This window comes from Chionomys nivalis, chromosome 10 (assembly GCF_950005125.1).
Source record: "Chionomys nivalis chromosome 10, mChiNiv1.1, whole genome shotgun sequence".
Lineage (NCBI taxonomy): Eukaryota > Metazoa > Chordata > Mammalia > Rodentia > Cricetidae > Chionomys > Chionomys nivalis.
Genome location: NC_080095.1, coordinates 16,433,586 through 16,449,356, shown reverse-complemented (window position 1 = coordinate 16,449,356; position 15,771 = coordinate 16,433,586). Strand labels below are relative to the sequence as shown.

At 40.8% G+C, this 15,771-nt stretch overlaps 1 protein-coding gene and 1 pseudogene across 1 annotated transcript in view; one reads left to right on the top strand and one right to left on the bottom strand.

Annotated features, from left to right (window-relative positions):
* Rcor1 (REST corepressor 1) overlaps positions 1-15,771 on the top strand; it is a 93,251-nt gene that overhangs the window by 71,621 nt on the left and 5,859 nt on the right. Inside the window, exons 6-10 of the mRNA XM_057782495.1 lie at positions 409-527; positions 2,672-2,750; positions 4,289-4,483; positions 14,081-14,158; positions 14,347-14,404. Coding sequence (XP_057638478.1) covers positions 409-527; positions 2,672-2,750; positions 4,289-4,483; positions 14,081-14,158; positions 14,347-14,404 — 529 coding nt within the window. The remainder of the gene's footprint in view (positions 1-408; positions 528-2,671; positions 2,751-4,288; positions 4,484-14,080; positions 14,159-14,346; positions 14,405-15,771) is intronic.
* Positions 12,058-13,550, bottom strand: LOC130882333 (heterogeneous nuclear ribonucleoprotein A3-like; annotated as a pseudogene).

Sequence of the window (15,771 nt, the reverse complement as noted above, 5' to 3'; positions counted from 1 at the left end):
ATTCAATATTGAAAGCATAAAATACAATGTGAAACTCCATAACTTCAGTTCTGAATAGCTGCTCTAACTGCAAAGAAGTTCATTGAATTGTATGGTTTTGAGTCTGGTTAATTTTACTGTGTGATTTTTGTTGTTGTTGCAACCTTTTTATAATAAATAATGTTTAAAATTTTTTAAAAAGAAATGCATTTTAAGAGGATTTTTTTTCCCTTCCATACATTTTATGTTTTTTTTCAAGACAGTGTTTCTCTGTAGCCCTGACTGCCCTGAAGCTCATTATGTAGACCAGGCTGGCCTCAAACTTTCATACATTTTAAAATATAGGAAAATGATCCTTATGAAATATGTTTTAAGCACATTTGATTAGTACTAGCTTCACATGTACACCAACTTGCTTTTTGCATTTAGCTTCCTGATAAGTCCATAGCAAGTCTGGTGAAGTTTTACTACTCTTGGAAGAAAACAAGAACTAAAACCAGTGTGATGGATCGTCATGCTCGGAAGCAAAAACGGGAGAGAGAAGAGAGGTAAGTGTTCTGCTTGGGATGTCATCTGAGCACTTGGTTCTAAGAGCTGGGGGGACAGAGAGGGCAGGCAGTATGACAGGGTTTCCCTTGTACCAGAACTCACACAAAGTTCTTCAGTTGCCTGCCTCTGAGAGACTGTAGATATGAAAGTCCCTCTGTAGATCTCTGTTCTGCAGTCAGTGAACTTTTAACATGTTCCTTCCTTCCCTTAAAGGTGACACCCTTAATTAAAAAGGGATTTTGTTGTTGTTTCATGGGCCAGATGTTTTTATTTTAGGTATTGACTATGATAACAAAAGCCATTTGGCTTGTGCTTATGTTTAACTTGTTATAAAAGGAAGAAAAACAATTTAGATTTTTATATCTGTTCCTTACGTTGTTGCTGTAACAGAAGCATCCCAGGGAAGAGGAGAGCAGGGCTGGTGTCAGGAGCTTGAGGCAGCTGATGTCCTTCTTGTTAGTTAGCCCACAGACGGTGTCGCCATAGTCACAGTATATAGTTTTCCTGTGACCAACCTGATGTAGAGAATCTCCTGGTGAGTCTAGATCCTGTCAAGTGGAAAACGAGTATTGACCAGTACAATCCTTCTGCCCTTGACTATCTATCTGTGTCTGGTGTGAGTAACAGAATCACTTCATTATCTCTTAGAAGGAAGGGTATTGGTTTGTTGTTGCTATTAGTTTTGATTTCTCTTTCACGCGCACATGCACGTTCTTGCTCTCTCTCTTGCTTTCTCAGCTTCGCAGTGCTAGGGTGCTGAACCTAGCGCTTTACACGTTGCTAGGACTCTACCCCTGAGCATGCCTCCCAGCCTGGACATTCATTGTAAGGCTAACTCATTGAGCTGTAGGAAGGAAGGATGTGTCTTACCACTTGCTTCCTCAGTTTACATACAGCAGAGAGCAGTGGAAATGGGTGATGGTTTGGGAGGAGTGCAACATGGAGTCGGGGCTCCCCTGGGAAGGATTCCTGAGACACAGTGTGAGGTTGGCACTGAAGACATTGTGTTCTGCCCCTACTGCTGCTCCCCTGGTTTTAACTGGGCAAATTAGGATAACTGCTTGACTTCTGAGAGACTCAATTATCTCATTTTTAAAGATGGAGTTCTTTACTACCTCAGGCAAAAGCATTTGAAGTACCATACAAATGTATTTATAAGACTTAATTTGAAAATATCAATTATACAAGCCATTAAAAGCCACGAGTAGAGAGCACAGTCTGTTTGCAGCGAGGTAGAAGTTGTACTGCACAGCTTTCAGTGTTGTCAGTAGATTTTTCCTGCCCGTGCAGTAAATAACTATGAGGAAAAGTAGACGCTTTCTTCATTTGATAATTTAGCTGAAAATTGAAAACACTTGATGAATACAGAGGAACAACATTTTATTTAGAGTTGATTATTTGGGCAATTAGAAAGGAACTAGTAGTTCGTCATCACTGAGATTAAAACAGTGGTTCTCAATCTGTGGGTCGAGGGGCAGACAACCCTTTCATAGAGGTCACCTAAGACCATCCTGCATATCAGGTATTTACATGATGATTCATAACAGTATCTAAATTACAGTTATGAAGTATCAAGGAACCATATTAAAGGGTTACAGCATTAGGAAAGTTGAGAAACACTGCCCTAAAAGAACGACAAGGTTGGGAATCTATATGAATTGAAAAAAAATGTTCATCCTAGCAGTCTTTAGATGTATAGAACAATTTTAGAATAAATTTTTGTTTTGTAGCCGGGCGGTGGTGGCGCACACCTTTAATCCCAGCACTTGGGAGGCAGAGGCAGGCGGATCTCTGTGAGTTCGAGACCAGCCTGGTCTACAAGAGCTAGTTCCAGGACAGGAACCAAAAGCTACGGAGAAACCCTGTCTCGAAAAACCAAAAAAAAAAAAAAAAAAAAAAAAAAAAAATTTTTTTTTTTTTTTTGTTTTGTTTTGTTTTTGATTTGGTTCCTCTGTGTAGCCCTAGCTGTCCTGGAACTTGCTTCGTAGATCACGCTAGCCTCAAACACAAGAGGTCTGCCTGCCTCTGTCTCCCAGTGCTGATATCAAAGGCGTGCACCACCTCACCTGGCCATATGTTATGTTTTTATGTGAAATAGAGTTAATACAGAATAAACTTTCGGTAATTTGTTCTTACCTTCCAGTGAGGATGAACTGGAAGAAACAAATGGAAGTAACCCCATTGACATTGAGATTGATCCAAACAAGGAAAGCAGAAAGGAGGTATATTTCTTCCTGATACTCATAGGCAGTAAATGTTCTAGTAGTGTTTCCTGCCTCTTGTGCAGTGGTGTATTAAGTGCTGAGTCCAAAGTTCACATGGAACGTCATAGATAGTAAGTCCTTGCTACTGTGAACAGTACTGAATTAATGGGTCATATATCTAAATATTTGTACACTTTTTCCATTAAAACCATTCCTGAAAGTTGAACTGTTGCCTCAATATATCCTATATGCATATTACAGCTTCTTAAAGTAGACCCACTGAAGTAGGGTTCATGCATCCTTTATGGATGACCAGTCTTCTCAGGGAGTCACAGAAGTCCCTGAATAACGCGGTCCTCAGGGATAATAGAGTGAGAATGTTTGGAGAATGAAGTGTATTTGGGGTTCTGCTTTGTTTTGGTATATTGTTATTTGTTAGGTTCTTCAATAACATTTTAAATGAACAATTTTTTGGTAATTTTGCCATATTTTGTAATTCTTTTTTTTAAAGATTTATTTATTTATTTATTTATTTATTTATTTATTTATTTATTATGTATACAGTATTCTCAGTACTCTGCCTGCAGGCCAGAAGAGGGCACCAGATCTCATTACAGATGGTTTTGAGCCACCATGTGGTTGCTGGGAATTGAACTCAGGACCTTTGGAAGAGCAGGTGGTGCTCTTAACCACTGAGCCATCTCTCCAGCCCTTGTAATTCTTTTTTATGTGGCATGAGTCTAACTGAAAAGGAAAATAGGTTAAATCTTAGTTTAAGTGTAAAATGTTATTAAAACACCACGTGACCAATAAGTAATCTTTATGAAATAGCATAATGCTACACAGAATATAGTTTATTGCCTACTCATATTACTTATTACCATATATTTAAGGAATTTCTATTACCACCATTGTTTGATTATGTTTCATTATTTCATTTTAGTCTTTTAATATATAAAGCAAAAGGTTTACTAAGTGTTTGGCTTTATCCTTGAGTATTACCCCCCACACACCGTTTTTTTGAGACAAGGTCTGCTATAACCCAGGTTGGCCCCAGCCTTACCAAGATTTTGTATTTTTTGTTACTGAAGGTTTTCTTATTAGAGAAAGCACTCAAAAAATTAGCTCAATGATTTTAAAAATGAGAGCACATTTGTAAGGAAAATTATGCAAGTCAATCCAAAACCTAAATTGTATATATGTTAATGGGAAGGTTAATAACCTCCCCTCCCCATCCCCCCACACCCAATAGGTGATCTGTATACAGTCTGCTTTGCTGGAGGTCAGAGTACTCACTTATCCGCATGTCATATAAACAGCTCGTTAGCAAGCACAATTGTTTTTTTCTTTCCTTGTGTTTTTATTATCAGGGGCCTGAAGTAGAAAAGAGTGTTCCATTAAGTGAGGTGTTCACAGATAGCTTCCCTTTAGGGTGCTCAGATAAGAATGGTGATTGTTTTAGGTTGTTTGGGGCCATGTTAAAGACACACGCTTACTACCATCCATTTGACGATTTTGTTTTTTAATTTCATTTATCAAATATGTATATCATACAGGTGCTCCCTACAGAGACAGTTCCTCAGGTCAAAAAAGAAAAGCATAGTACACAAGCTAAAAATAGAGCAAAAAGGAAACCTCCAAAAGGAATGTTTCTTTCCCAAGAAGATGTGGAGGCTGTGTCTGCTAATGCTACTGCTGCAACCACGGTGCTGAGACAGCTGGACATGGAGCTGGTCTCCATCAAACGACAGGTACCTGCCAGCCTGGCTTGGTGAAAAGTTGGCTTGCCCACTAGAATGTCCTCACTATTTATGCAGGCCTTCCAGTCTTAGAGGTGTCAGAAGAACATTTCATTTCTCTTTTTAAAATATATGTTTATTAACCTTAAGAGTGGTGAATATGCTGTGATATGTGTGGAGGTCAGAAGACAGCTTTGGGGGGTTATTCTCTGCTTCTGCCCTGTCATGGAGTCTGGGGATTGAACTCAGGTTGCCAGGCTCGCATGGCAACTGCTTTTACCTGCTGATCCTCTCTTAATGCATCACCAAGAACATTTTATTTCGAAGGATTTAGGTAGAAGATTTTGAGTACGGCCCTTCCCTTTTAAAAATTACTTTTAAATTGAGCTATTTTATAGAGAGAAATGCATATGGCATTTATATAAATTAAGTTATATAATTTATATAAATTAAAAGTTGCTGTGTATGTGTGTACACCAATGATTTTCACAGCATCAACCCACTCAATTAACCTGTCTGGGCCAGGACATGGAATGTTTTCTTTAGTACCCCTTTACCAATATTCTCCCCAAGCCTCGGAAGCTCCATGGTGCCCCTCATTCCTGACCCACCTCCCAGGGGAGGACCACTCTTATAATTTGTTTGGGTTTTATTTTGTTTCAAGGCAGGGTTTTTTTATGTAGCTCTTGTTGTCCTAGATTTCACTTTGTAGACCAGGTTGCCCTCAAACTCAGAGATCCGCCTCTGCCTCCAAGTGCTGGGATTAAAGGTTTATGCCACTACTGCATGGTTGTGTGTTATAGAAGGAGCGATGGGCTTCCTGCCGCTCAGCTAGCTTAACCCCGAAATAATTACACAGAAACTGTATTCATTTAAACACTGCCTGGCCCATTATATCTAGGTTCTTCTTGGCTAACTGACACATCTTGCTTTAACCTATATCTAGTAATCTGTGTATCACCATGAGTTCGTGGCTTGCCGGGAAGATTCTAACCTATGTCCGTCTTGAGTCGGAGAATCAGGCACCTGCCACACTTCCCTTCTTCCCAGCATCCTATTCTGTCTACTCCTCCCACCCAATTTTTGCCCTATCAAAAGGCCAAGGCAGTTTTCTTTATGCAACCAATGAAAGCAACACATAGAAAGAAGACCCTTCTACACCAGTTGTGTGTGCCAGTTACCTTGGTTTCCCTCCCTCCCTCGTGTTATTTTGGTGTTTTTTTTCTTTTCCGGAGCTGAGGACAGAACCCAGGGAAGCACTAGAAAAAGCGCTCACCACTGAGCTAAGCCACCAACCCCCACTATTCTGAAACACAGAGTCTTGACTGAGGCTTGTAGTGTGATCTGTGGTAGAGCACTTGCTCAGTGTGTGGGCACCTTGGGTGTGGTTTCCACCATCATCAAAAGAACCTTCACAGATTGTTTCAGTCTACTTTTTCACATTATCAAAAAGTAAACATAAGATAATAATTATTTTATGGCTTTCTCTCAGTGTGTAAGGTGTGTCTGTGTTTTATTTTATAAAGCAGTTACTTTTGATCTATTCTTTTTCTTTGCTATGTAAATAGCCTACTAGCAATACATTATACTATGTCAAGCATTTGGGTTGTTTCTATTTGGGGCCATTACACAAACTATTATCCTGAATGTTGTGTATCTGATGGAGCACATTTTTGTTGGATTCCCTAAGAGTCGAACTGACAGATCATATGTGCAGGGAAAATAGTCTTGTCGGTGTGTATGTATTTTGGTTGTACCATACCAGCATTTCCCACCTACATACACTTTGGACTAAGTTGTGTGTTATGGGTGAAACCTCCCTGACCTCTACTCACATGTACCACCTTCACCCTACTAGTTATGAAAACAGAAATATCCCCGGGCATTGTTGAATCTCCTCAGGGTGACACAGTTGTCTCTGTTGATAATAGCGGTTTTACATTGTTGCAACCAGTTGTCTTTAGATTGTGGCTTTTCTCCTGTGCATTGTGATGAGGTCTCCTTGGGCTTTGTTGCCATGTCTACCTTGTTAGTTATTGGTTGGCCCTTGGGCTGTCCTCTTTTTATAGTATGTCTGCCCAGTCTTTGTCCTTGGCCTCTTACTGGACTGTTGATGTTTGAATGATTGAGGCCTCAAACTCACCATGTTCCCGTCTCTGCCTCTGTATTTCCTTATTGATTTTTTTTCAGGTTGTGGGTTGTTTCCTACCCGTCTCATTAGATCATTCACCTGTGTCCTGTCCTTCCACTCTCTTAATGGCATTTTCTGAAATTCATTAGTGCAGTTTCTCAGTCTTTCATCTCAGGTTGGTAGTTTTAAGTCCTGGTCAAAATCTTCCCCAGGGACTGGAGAGCTGACTCAGGGGTTAAGAGCACCTGTTCTTACATAGGATGTGAGTTTGATTTCCAGCACCAACAATGGCAGTTAACAACCATCTGTAACTCCAGCTTCTGGGGAACCAGTAAATCAAGGGAATCTTCTGACCTTCACTGACACCAGGCATGTACAGGATGCAGAGACAGGCCAAACACATACACACGTAAAACAAAAATAAAGAAATCTTTTTAAAATAAACCTTTCCCCAGGTGGTGAAGATTTGTTGAGCATCATCTTAGCATCATTGTTTCAGCTTTTGCATTTTGATTTCAGTCTACTTAGAAATGTGTTCCTGGGTGTGGTGTTGCATCTATTTCACGAGATACTTTTTACTGAGAAGGCTTTTGTTTATTCCCTGCAGTGCAGTGAGGCCTTTGCCTAAAGACAGACAGGTCGATTTTGTGTTCTTTGTTCTGTTGTTCGTCCTTCACAAATGCATAGTGCCCTGATGTGTGTTTTACAAATTTGTTTGTGTAGCAGTAAAGTTTCCTAGGTCTTAATTGTCCTTGGCTCTTTGTATTCCCATATCAAGTTTGTAGCACTTTTCAATTTTCAGAAAAAAAGGAATTCTACTAGAATTTTGATTGAGATTTTAATAGCTATCAAATTAATATCTTTATTGGGTTTTCTGTTGAGTAGAGATGGTATGCCCCTCCACCTATTCAGATCTTTAATTTTTTTATGTTGTGTCATTTTTGATGTGCAAGGCTTAGAATTATTCCAAGATATTTGGTACATTTTGGGATATTCTTATAATAGAAGTTTTTTGGTGGAAATGGGTTTGTGATAGGAGTTGTGCTGGGGATTTCACACAAAGGCAAGTACTCTACCACTAGCCATATAGCTGGTTCATGGATATTATTTTTTAAATTATTTTTATGGTTATTTGTGCCTGCTATGTAGAAAGGGCTCATTACTTTAATCTGATTGCATAGTGGCATTTAAGTGAAAAAGTCAGCCTCACGATCTAGAATAATAGACCTTTCCTCAGGGTTTCTTCCCCTTCCCTTTTCCTCCTCTCCTCTCCTTCCCTTCTCTTCTTCTTTTCCTTTTTCTCCTTCCACCTCTTGATTAGTTAGGAGTAAGTGGAAACCAGCAGTCAAAGGTGGTCCGACCTTGCTGGTGGTCTCCAGAAGGGTGGAATTGATAACTCTGTCTTTCCTTTGATTCAAGGAGGCACAGAACGGGGAGCCAATCATCATTTCAGAGTTAGGAAGTTACAGCTCTGTAGCCTGCTGCCAGCACAGCCATGCTTGGATCCTAGGAGAATCACTTAATCTTCCTAGAGACCTCTTTTCAAATGAGGAGATTAATCTTTGAAGGCTGATCCTTGCATTGTCAGTGTTGCTTGTAGTGGGAGAGCTCTGCTGAACGCAGATCCAGTGGTGAGGAAAGAAGAGGCTCTCCTCTGTTACTAGTTGTGCAGGAAAAAAACATTCTTTCGGTTTTTCTCAGCAGGGTCAAGGACAAGAGTGTTTTTAATTTGAACTAATTACTCAGGTTGGCACTGTGTAGAGGGAGGGCTTAGAGCCTATCATGGTAGTGAGGAGGCAGGTGCTTAGCAGCACTTCTAGAGTTAACATGACAGTTGACAGTCAGCTACTTTGGGAACCCTAAGTTCGCTGGTATATCAAGGAAACACCTCAGAGAAAAAGAAAACCTGATAGCATCAGTTCCAGGAGTCCCACTGTCAGCTGTCACGGTTGCTATTGTAAGTTCTTCTATCCAGGGCACTTAGGGCTCCAGGGTTTTTTTTGTTTTTTTGTTTTTTTCTTTTCTTTTCTTAGTTTGTTTCCTCTGAGAGTCTCAGCGTTTTGCTGTTGCCTCCTATGAAACCTGCAGAAGCCATTTTGTAGTGCTCGAATCTATATTCAGGGCAGTAAGAAAAGGAGCCGGAGGAAGGGGGAAACAAAGGCCTTATACCGGAAGCTCAGACGGCTGCTTGCCAGCATTCACACTCTTCTCCTGGTGTTTAGGAACAGGGCACCTTTGAAGACAGTGAGAACTGGGTGCGAAGTGTCAGCTTCCTCAGTGGCTAAGCTTGTGGCAGGAGATCTTCTCTGAGTGGAGAAAGGATGATCTCACAGGAAAGAAGGTCCCTGAGAACAAGACAAAGTTGAAACAAATGGTATATTTACCTGGGAGGTCCAAGTAGGGCGCTAGGCCAGCCACATGGGTTACTTTGTTTGTTTTCTCCTTGAATGCTATACACAACCATATTCTGATTTTTTTTTCTTTTTCTCATTTTTTAATTGATATTTATTGAGCTCTACATTTTTCTCTGTTCCCCTCCCTGCTTCTCCCCTCCCCCCTTCAGACTTCCCCCAAGGTCCCCATGCTCCCAATTTACTCAGGAGATCTTGTCTTTTTCTACTTTCAACTTCCCATGTAGATCGGACCTATGTAAGGTCTCTTTTGATGTCCGCATTGTTGTCTAAGTTCTCTGGGATTGTGGTTTGTAGGCTGGCTTTCTTTGATTTATGTTTAAAAACCACCTATGAGTGAGTACATGTAATAATTGTCTTTGTGTCTCTGGGTTACCACACTCAAAATAATGTTTTCTAACTCCATCCATTTTCCTGCAAAATTCAAACTGTCGTCATTTTTTTCTGCTGTGTAGTACTCCATTGTGTAAATGTACCACATTTTTCTTATCCATTCTTCCATCGAGGGACATTTAGGCTGTTTCCAGGTTCTGGCTATAACAAACAAAGCTGCTATGAACATGTTTGAGCACATGTCCTTGTGGCACGATTGAGCATCCTTTGAAAATATACCCAAAAGGGGTATTTATTAATGGGTCTTGAGGAAGGTTGTTTCCTAGTTTTCTGAGACATCGCCACACCGACATCCAAAGGAGTTGTATCACCTTGCATTCCCACCAGCAATGCAGAAGTGTTCCCTTTCCCCACAACCTCTCCAGCATAAGTTTGTCATCAGTGTTTTTGATCTTGGTCATTCTTACAGGTGTAAGATGGAATCTCAGAGTTGTTTTGATTTGCATTTCTCTGATGACTAAGGATGTTGAACATTTCCTTAAATGTCTTTCAGCCATTTTAGATTCCTCTGTTGCGAGTTCTCTGTTTAGGTCTTTACTCCATTTTTTTTTTTATTGGATTATGTGATCCTTTGGTGTCCAATTTCTTGAGTTCTTTGTATATTTTGGAGATCAGACCTCTGTCTGATGTGGGGTTAGTGAAGATCTTTTCCCATTCTGTAGGCTGTCGTTTTGTCTTGTTGACCGTGTCCTTTGCTTTACAAAAGCTTCTCAGTTTCAGGAGATCCCATTTATTAATTGTTTCTCTCAGTGTCTGTGCTGCTGGGGTTCTATTTAGGAAGTGGTCTCCAGTGCCAATGCATTTAAGTATATTTCCCACTTTCTCCTCTATAAGGTTCAGTGTGTCTGGCTTTATGTTGAAGTCTTTGATCCATTTGGACTTGAGTTTTGTGCATGGTGATAGATATGGGTTTATTTTCATTCTTCTACATGTTGATATCCAGTTATGCCAGTACTACTTGTTAAATATGCTTTTTTTTTCCCATTTGATATTTTTTTGCTTCCTTGTCAAAGATCAGGTGTTAGAAGATGTGTGGATTGATATCTGGGTCTTCTATTCGGTTCCATTAGTTCTCCTGTCTGTTCTTATGCCAGTACCAGGCTGTTTTCAGTACTGTAGCTCTGTAATAGAGTTTGAAGTCAGGGATTGTGATGCCTCCAGAAGTTCTTTTATTGTACAGGATTGTTTTGGCTATCCTGGGTTTTTTGCTTTTCCATATGAAGTTGAGTACCGTTCTTTCAAGATCTTTGAAGAATTTTTCTGGGATTTTGATGGGCATTGCATTGAACATATTCTGATTCTTAACTTGGTTTCCTTTCCAGTTGACAAAATGTTGACAACTAACCTGTTTTATTCTGACTCTAAATTCTAGATTCCACTTCTCCACCCATCTCTGCTGATTTTTCTGGAGACAAGGTTTGCTGTCTATCTCAGGCCAGCTTCCAACTCTTACTCCTAGTCCCAAACTTATGAGTGTAAGACATGATTTCCACAAGTGTGGGACCAACCTGGGCTACAGAGTAAGACCCTGTCTCTAAAAACAATCTACCCCATAAGCACTTGACAAAAATTAAATTTTAAAAGATTATGTATGGTGCACACCTTCATTTCCTAGCACTTAGGAGGTGTAGGTAGGAGGATCTCTTGAGTTTGAGCCAGCTTTATCTACAGAATGAGTTCCAGGCTTGCCAAGGCTACATAGCAAGACTTTGTCTTGAGAAAATAAGACAAATATAGCAAAAAAACCAAAAAGGTGTGTGTGTGTGTGTGTGTGTGTAAAAGGCTGTTTAGCCTGGGTATCTGAGTTCCCCACAGCCTACATGACAGGAGAGAAGCAGCTGTGTAAAGTTGTCTTCTGACCTCCACATGTAAGCATGCTCACACACACATAATACTCACATACAGAGTATTTTTGTTTTTGTTTTTTCAAGACAGGGTTTCTCTGTAGCTTTTGTGCCTCCTCCTAGAACTCACTCTGTAGACCAGGCTGGTCTCGAACTCACAGAGATCCACCCGCCTCTGCCTCCTGAGTGCTGGGATTAAAGGCGTGCGCCACCACTGCCCACCTAGTAATTTTTGAAAGAAAGAAAAAAATAAACAGGCTAGGAAGCAGAGCCTGATGACATACACAGGTTTGTAATTCCACTATTGTGGAGGCTGAGACATGTTCAAGGCCAGTCTAGAGTACACTGCAAGTTCCAAGTTAGTCTAGGTGATTCAACAATACTCTTGTCTTAAAAGTAAAAAGAGGGCTGCATGCACATGTGTGTTGCTATGTGTTAGTGGTAGAGTAAGGCCTTTGGCTGGTCTCCAGGGATAGCGTATGCCTTACCTTTCCTACTCTAAAGTCTCTCTTTGAGTTTGAATGTTCCTTTGCTGGTAAGATTTCTTCTTTTTTTTTTTTTTAAAGTTAAAAATTCCTTAATTTTTTATCCCTGGTACCACTACCACAATTTACAGGGCAATATACCTGATGTAATGAAAAGATAAAGAAAGACAAAGCTACAACAGATAAAAGACCTCAGGAATGTACATCTAATTGGCACTACATTGCATTAATCAGTAGCTGCACTTTTTGCAAACTGTGGCTCTGACAGTCCTGAACGAGAAGGGCCTCCTGTTTAAGCTGTGGTAACTTTTCTGACTGTGGATCATCGCTCCTTCTGTGGCAGATTTTTACAGTTCCTAAATGCATTCAGGACTGTCTCAAAGTAACCTGCAGCTTTCCTGACAACTCCTCGCTCTCTCTCCTGCTGAGAACTGTAGCCCTTTTCTGCTGTTCTCTCTCTCTCTCTATATATATATATCCTTCTGCTACCATATTCACCACTTCCACCCCCGATCCATAGCCACCACCACAGGGACTGCCTGAGCTTCTCCCACCAAAACTGCCCCCTTTCATGGGTCCATAATTTGATTGCTGTTGTCCACTATAATTTCCAAAGTCATTATAGTTCCCACCACCATAGTTACCTCCAGCAACATCTCCTCCTTCATTGTAACCGTCATATCCTCCTCCTCCACCACCACCACATCCACCACCTTGGTTTCCATAGCCTGGTCCACCACCACCATAGCCTCCTCTACTGCTGTAACCAGGACCACCACCATATTTGCCACCATCACCTCCAAATCCATTATATCCACCATCACCACCTCCATAACTACCTCTGCTGCCACCACCTCCACCACCATAGCCTCCTCTTCCACCAAAGTTTCCACCACGACCAAAATTACCTCTACCACCTCCAAAGTTCCCTCCACGACCTATAAAATTGCCAGATCCACCTCCACGGCCTCTCTGTGATCCAGCAGACTGCATCTCTTGTTTAGAAAGGGCCTTTTTCACTTCACAATTATGCCCATTAATAGTGTGGTATTTCTTTTTTTTTTTTTAAATATTTATTTATTATGTATACAATATTCTTTCTGCGTGTATGTCTGAAGTCCAGAAGAGGGCACCAGACCTCATTACAGACAGTTGTGAGCCACCATGTGGTTGCTGGGAATTGAACTCAGGACCTTTGGAAGAGCAGGCAATGCTCTTAACCGCTGAGCCATCTCTCCAGCCCAGTGTGGTATTTCTGAACAACAATTTTATCAACTGTGTTATGGTCATCAAAAGTCACAAAAGCAAATCCTCTCTTTTTCCCACTCTGCCTGTCTTCCATAACTTCTATGGTTTCAATCTTGCCATACTTTTCAAAGTAGTCTCTCAGGTTGTACTCTTCTGTATCCTCTTTAATACCACCAACAAAGATTTTCTTCACTGTTAAATGGGCACCAGGCTTTACAGAATCCTCTCTAGAAACGGCTCTCTTTGGTTCCACCACACGCCCATCAACTTTGTGTGGCCGAGCACACATTGCAGCATCCACCTCTTCAACACAAGAGTAGGTCACAAAACCAAAGCCCCTGGAACGTTTTGTTTGGGGATCTCTCATTACCACACAATCTGTAAGTGTGCCCCATTTCTCAAAATGTTCTCTTAAGCTATCATCTGTGGTTTCAAAGCTCAGACCACCAATAAACAGTTTCCTCAACTGTTCTGGTTCCTTTGGATCATGCCCCCCCCCTCGGCGGCGGCGACGGCCGGAGTCAGGTGGGGGGGGGGGAGACCGGGCGGCGGCGGTTTTACCTCCATTTTGAGACCGGACTTGCCTCTTCCAACTCGAGTTCAATATCTAAGATTTCTTTTTTAGTGAAAAAAAAATTATCCGCTGCTACTGAGCATCTTTGTTTTATTTATCAAAATCAACCTGTTCTTTCCTTGGCTTTCTTACTGCTTCTATGGTTTTTTTAAAAACGAAAGCTGTTAAAGTTCAGAGTTCCATTCCCTCACACAATGTGGAAACGCCCCATTCTTGAAGCTCCAGGGCAAGGGCATGCCCGTTGTCTGTCCTCTGCTGTCTGTGGGAAAGTTACAGTAACACGGCTTGGTTCCTGTCCTTGTCTTTCTCTCCTCTCTTCATGATTGGGCAGAAATATAAAAACTAGGTATGCTGAGTAAGCAAAAATATAGGGAAAAGATAATTTGTGAGAAGATAAAGATGGTATACTTGGTCAGTTAGGTTTGTGGGAAGTTTGCCATTTTCCCCATCAAAGATGTCTTTTCTAGTTTGTTTTTTTTTTTTTTTTTTTTTTTTTTTTTAACGAAACTCTTTTCTCTCTTAGATTCAGAACATCAAGCAGACGAATAGTGCTCTTAAAGAAAAGCTTGATGGTGGAATAGAGCCGTACCGACTTCCAGAGGTAGGATTGTTTATCTCAGAATCAGGGCTGAGTTTTTGTGCTTGAAATTCTGAGTTTACATGTCTGTTTTGGAAAGATAAAGACAATTTTAGGAACCTAGTTTATATCAAAATCCAGGCACAAAAAAATGTTGATTAAGCTGCCATAAAGATGCATGTAATAAGTTGACAATCCATTTGGATATCTAGGTCGTTCAGAAATGCAACGCACGATGGACTACAGAGGAGCAGCTTCTCGCCGTTCAAGGTATGAGGGGGCTCTGCTACGCACATGGGAACTGTGGTCAATGTAAGGGGAGTATTAAGTTTTGTTCTGCTCTCTCTTCACTCGTGAAGATTACAGTATCATAGCCATATCTGTCTCCTTGATGTGTGATTTGCTTGCATGTGTTATTGAGGATTGAGCCTAAGACTATGCTAGGCAGATGCTGTACCACTGTGAAACATCCTCATTCCATGTTTTTAATTTTTGAGACAAAGTCTCATCTTTTGCTCAGGCTGGTCTTGAACTCTAAATCCTCCAGCCTCAAACCCTCAAGTGTCAGGCCTGTGTAACCCTTTCCCATTTTTAAGAATTAACCTGAAAGTTGTCTAGGAGTGTGAGTGTATTATATTTTAGAATTGCTTATTGCAGTCTGAGTGGGTGAGTATACATCTCAAATGACAATGAGTTTTTGCTTTATTTATTCGTTTATTCATTTGTTTATTTTTGATTTTTCAAGATAGGTTTCTCTATGTAGCCTTAACTGTCCTGGAATTTGTAGTCTAGGCTGTCCTCCCACTCGCAGAGATCTGTCTGCCTCTGCCTCCTAAATTCTGTGATTAAAGGTGAAGGTGTGTGCCACCAGTCTCGAATTCACAGAGATCCACCTGCCTCTGCCTCCCAAGTGCTGGGATTAAAGACGTGCGCCACTACTGCCTGGTGGAGTCTTAACCTTTTAAGACAGGAAATGTTTCTTAAACTTAAGATTCTGAAAAGGCAAAACAGAATGTCCACAGCCATGAGGCACTTGACTGGAACCTCAGGAATTTGTATGATAATAACGTCCTTTAAGAAAGGTTTCTAGGTGCTAGAGAGATGGCTCAGTGGTTAAGAGCACTGGCTGCTCTTCCAGAGGTCCTTAGTTCAATTCCCAGCAACCACATGGTAGCCCACAATCATCTGTAATGAGATCTGATGCCCTCTTCTGGCCTGCAGGCATACATGTAGGCAAAACACTGTATACTTAATAACAAATAAATAAATCTTTTTTAAAAAGGTTTCTAATGGACAGGATTTTTACCAAACTTCTGTGCTGTCGTCTTTAAGTTATCACTAAAGGTGATTGCCGTGCTTTTTATGCTCCTGTAACATGCTAAGATAGTGTCTGTGGTTAAAAGCCTCTATGGTATGTTACTAGGATAAAGAGGTAAGCGGCAGTTGGTTTTTTTGTTTTGTTTTGCTTTGGGGGATTTGGGGTTTTTTTTTTTTTTTTGTGGGCTTTAAGTAGTGAACGCAGGTCCTTAGCAAGTGCTTTACACATTCAGCCATCTCACCAACATGAGTTGTGGTCTTTAAAATGGCTAAGAGCACTGGGTGCTCTTGAGAGGACCAGGGTTCAATTCCCAGGACCT